Raw genomic sequence first — 4,306 nt, forward strand, 5'->3', positions numbered from 1 at the left:
ATACAACTCCGGATCTTGCCTTTACGACCTCCGCAGTTAAAGCTACTTGGTGCCACATTCACGAAAATTTCGGGAGTGATCACTTTGTGCTCGAGATTGTCATACATGAGCCCACCAGGCAATGTACACGGGAGGCTCAGGTGATTAACTGGGACTCTTTCCGGATGCACAGGGAACAGCATGACAAACATCCCACTATTACTAACATCAAGGCGTGGACAACCGAAATTGTCAAACAAGTGGCCGACGCCACAAAAACCGTCGAGTTAGAGGACACAGTTCCCCACTGCGACCGCTACTACGCCCATCTATGGGAGCGCAAGAAGTCGCTCGAAGCTCTACTTGCCACTCGGAAATGGGACCGCGATATCCGACGTAGACTGGCGCGCGCACACACGAATATCGAGAACTATGCAATCGAACTGACTCGACAGAGCTGGCACAACATTTGTGACCAGATGAACAAGACTCCAAACACTCGTAACACGTGGAACCTCCTTCGACATTTACTCGACCCAGCTGGAGGCAAACTCCAAACACGCCAACAGCTCGAGCGAATCTTCCACCAGTATCCTGGCACGCCAGACGAGCTCAAACAAGAGCTTATAAATACTTACATCCGCCCCGAACCAGCAACCAACCTCCCCTTCTATCAGGGCGCTGACAATCCCGGCCTAGACGCTCCAATCACTCTTGCGGAGGCCCGAGCAGAACTAAATCGCCTCAAGACGACTTCAGCGGCCGGTCTCGACCACATTTCAAATAAAATGCTTAGGAACCTGGACGACACATCCATTCATGCTCTTACCGACTATCTTCAAGAATGTTGGGCCAGCGGTACCATCCCTCAGGAGTGGAAATGCGCGAATCTAGTCCTCATCCCCAAGCCGGGAAAACCACCAACCTTGGCCAACCTCCGCCCCATCTCTCTCACGTCCTGCGTTGGGAAGCTGATGGAACACGTTATCCACACCAGACTCTTGAGATACCTCGAGGACAACCATCTACTACCAGACACAATGTTCGGCTTCCGCCCTCATTTAGCGGCCACGGACATTATGCTTCTTCTCCATCATCAGGTGGTCATGAAACGTACACTAGACACGAAAGTCATCGTCGGCCTCGATGTTGCCAAGGCATTCGACAACGTCCTTCATGAAGCGATCCTTCAACAACTTCAGGCTCTCGGTGTCGGACATCGCACGTATGCGTACGTCCGAGATTTCCTCTCCGACCGCACAGTACAACTAAACACCGGCACGGCAGATCCTTCCATCATCTCTCCGGGAAACCGCGGCACGCCCCAGGGCTCCGTGCTTTCGCCGATGCTTTTTAACGTTGCACTAATAGGCCTTCCCAAGCTACTCGCCGACATCCCTCACCTGCACCACAGCATTTATGCTGACGACCTCACACTTTGGATCACGCACGGCAGTGACGGCCAGATAGAGGAGACTCTCCAGAACGCAATCAAACGGATCGGAGATTACCTCATTACAATTGGCCTCACCTGCTCGGCGACAAAGTCAGAGTATATAATCATCCCGTCCCCGGGACGACGCCCTCCAAACATACATCCTGAGATCAACCTCCAGGTGCAAGGTAACCCGATCCCTCGTACAGATCACATCAGGATCTTGGGCTTACACCTACAGGCCAACGGTAGCAACAACACCACGCTCCAACGCATCGACCAGTCGGTGGTACAGATCGGACGCCTCCTTAAGCGAGTTTCCAATAAGCATCATGGTATGCAAGAGTCCAACCTCCTGCGCCTCGTTCAAGCCTTCATCTGCTCCCGCATCACCTACTCTGCACCCTACCTACGTCTCACTCGTGCCGAAAGCGAACGGCTAGAGGCGTCACTCCGAAAAGCGTACAAGACGGCCTTGGGCCTTCCCATGTCCACAGCTACGCATAAGCTCATGGCTCTCGGAATCTCCAATACCGTGAGCGAACTTATTGAAGCAACCCTCACTGCCCAATACGAGCGGCTCTCGCTCACACACGCTGGCCGAGCGGTACTGCAGCAAGTTGGGATCTCCCCGCCGAGAGCGGCCCAAAGTTATGCTGAACTTACCCCGGAATATCGCCAAAATCTCCGCATCCCTCCCATTCCCAAACGGATGCACCCGGAACACCATGCCGAGAGACGGGCCGACCGTGCACGTCAATTCGAGAAACGCTTCAGCGGACGTCCGGACGTCACGTATACGGACGCCTCTTACCATCCCTCGAAGCCAGCGACGGTGGCGGTAGCTCTCGCCCCTCACCGCAGCTGGTACACAGCCTGCAGCATTCGCAATCCAGAAACAGTCACCGCAGCAGAAGAGGTTGCCATTGCGCTAGCGCTAGCTGACCCTAATACCAAAGTCGTCAGCAGTGATTCTCAACAGGCTATCCGCAACTACGATGCTGGCCGTATCTCTTGCCAGGCGTCACACATTCTCCTTTCTACTGCACCCTCTTCCAACTCTCGCTTACTTCTTTGGGCCCCAGCCCACGAGTCGCTCAGCGGAAACGCACAGGCGCACACACTCGCCCGAGATCTCAGCTGCCGAGCAGAGTGTGTGATCGGCCTCCCTGCTTCCTCTGACACTAATATCTCACGCGCTTCTCTACTCACCACTTACACGGACATACTACAGCACTACCGGCTCGAAAGATGTCTCTATCCTTCCGCACACCGTGATCTAACAAGACGCGAGGCCGTCCAATGGCGCAAACTACAAACTGGCAGTTTTCCATACCCCCTCTTATACAGCAAGATCTTTCCGCAACAGATAGACCCCATGTGCAAACACTGCTCAACTCCAGCCACTCTCATACACATGGTGTGGACTTGTACACATCACAACACAAACAACCCAAACACCCCAGAGACGTGGGAGTCTCTCCTGCGTACTTCCGAGCCGGCAGACCAACGCCGGCTTATCCAGCGCGCGGTGGAGGCCGCGACATCCCAAGGGATCCCCGCCGACCTCCTCTAAGCCAGCGCAACCGGTCCTTGGACTGGTCCCCTGTTTTGGGAGAATAAAAGAAATCACCACCACCATCCACGGAACGCCACCACCCGTTCGGCGCGATGCCTTGCCCTTTGAACGCAACGCGTTTTGAGGAAAAGAAATGGTGCAGTAATTCTCTGTCATTTCGGTGGACACCTGAACCGCACCGTAGAGGAAGGGAGGAAGTGGGAGTGAAAGAAGACAAAGAGGGCCGGTAATGAAGAAAGTGAGAATTGTATTTGAGGAAAGGAAATTACGCAGTAACTGTCTCGCATATCTCGATGGACAGTCGTCAAAATTTAGGGGGGCACATTTTTGGCCTAAAGTGTGGTCACTGATGTGTGGTTAAGATGTCAAGCTTCGCCTCTAAGAGTGGAACGCGACAGCGTCTTGCAACGCTGCCAGGGAGTCCATATAGAACGCCATTGCCCATTTGGTTCTACGCCTCGCTCGTAGGTAAATTGATTTTTGAGGAAAGGAAATGTATCTGTCTCTCAAACCTCGGTGGACGCCTAAACCTCGCCGGAAGGGAAGGTAGGAGGATGAGAGTGAGCGAAGACACCGTATTCACTAGACGCGCCTTTGTTCATTCCAAACCATTGAGCTGGCATGGCAGAGTGGATAGCATGCTAGTCTCGCACGCCGAAGACCAGGGTTCGATTCCCGAGCTCGACCAAATTCCTATTCGGTTTTATTTATTGTAAGCAGCAGTTGTCGACAGAAATGTCACGCTTTTCAAATGGTTGAAACGGTCGTGACGTCACAGTGCGCGAATTTCAAACGGGGCCAATTGTACTTTGGCTAGTAACCATGCAACGAATTGAATGGATCGTATAGTGGTGCTCCAAGTAAGTGGGACGGAGTTTAGTCAATTGCTTAATTACCCAATCAGCCTAATTAACCCTTCTAGTCAGGCGAGATAAATAAATAAAGCCGAGTAGGAAATTGGTCGAGTTCGGGAATCGAACCCCGGTCTCCGGAGTGCGAGACGAGCATGCTAACCACTCGACAATGCCAGCGCAATGATTTGGAATGAACAAAGGCGTGTGTAGTGAATACGGCGTATTCCTTCACTCCCATCTCTCTCCCTTTCCTTACGGTGAGGTTCAGGTGTCCACAGAGCTATGCGAGCCAGATACATTTCCTTTCCACAAAAATCAATTTACGTACGAACAAGGTGTAGAGCCCAACGGGCGATGGCGTTCTGTGCACTCCCTGGCAGCGTTGCAACACGCTGTCACGTTCCACTAGAGGTGAAGCTGAACACAAAGGCTTTCGCTTCACCGTACTTTAGGTCAACA

At 52.8% G+C, this 4,306-nt stretch overlaps 1 protein-coding gene across 1 annotated transcript; it reads left to right on the forward strand.

Annotated features, from left to right (window-relative positions):
* Nucleotides 1–795: 795 nt before the first annotated feature.
* LOC149347651 (uncharacterized) lies at nucleotides 796–3,048 on the forward strand. Its single transcript, XM_089587247.1, has one exon. The coding sequence runs from the start codon at nucleotides 954–956 to the stop codon at nucleotides 2,988–2,990; it is 2,037 nt and encodes a 678-aa protein (XP_089443373.1). The 5' UTR covers nucleotides 796–953; the 3' UTR covers nucleotides 2,991–3,048.
* Nucleotides 3,049–4,306: the final 1,258 nt, after the last annotated feature.

This window comes from Amblyomma mixtum, chromosome 4, assembly GCF_055824585.1.
Source record: "Amblyomma mixtum isolate Tamu chromosome 4, ASM5582458v1, whole genome shotgun sequence".
Lineage (NCBI taxonomy): Eukaryota > Metazoa > Arthropoda > Arachnida > Ixodida > Ixodidae > Amblyomma > Amblyomma mixtum.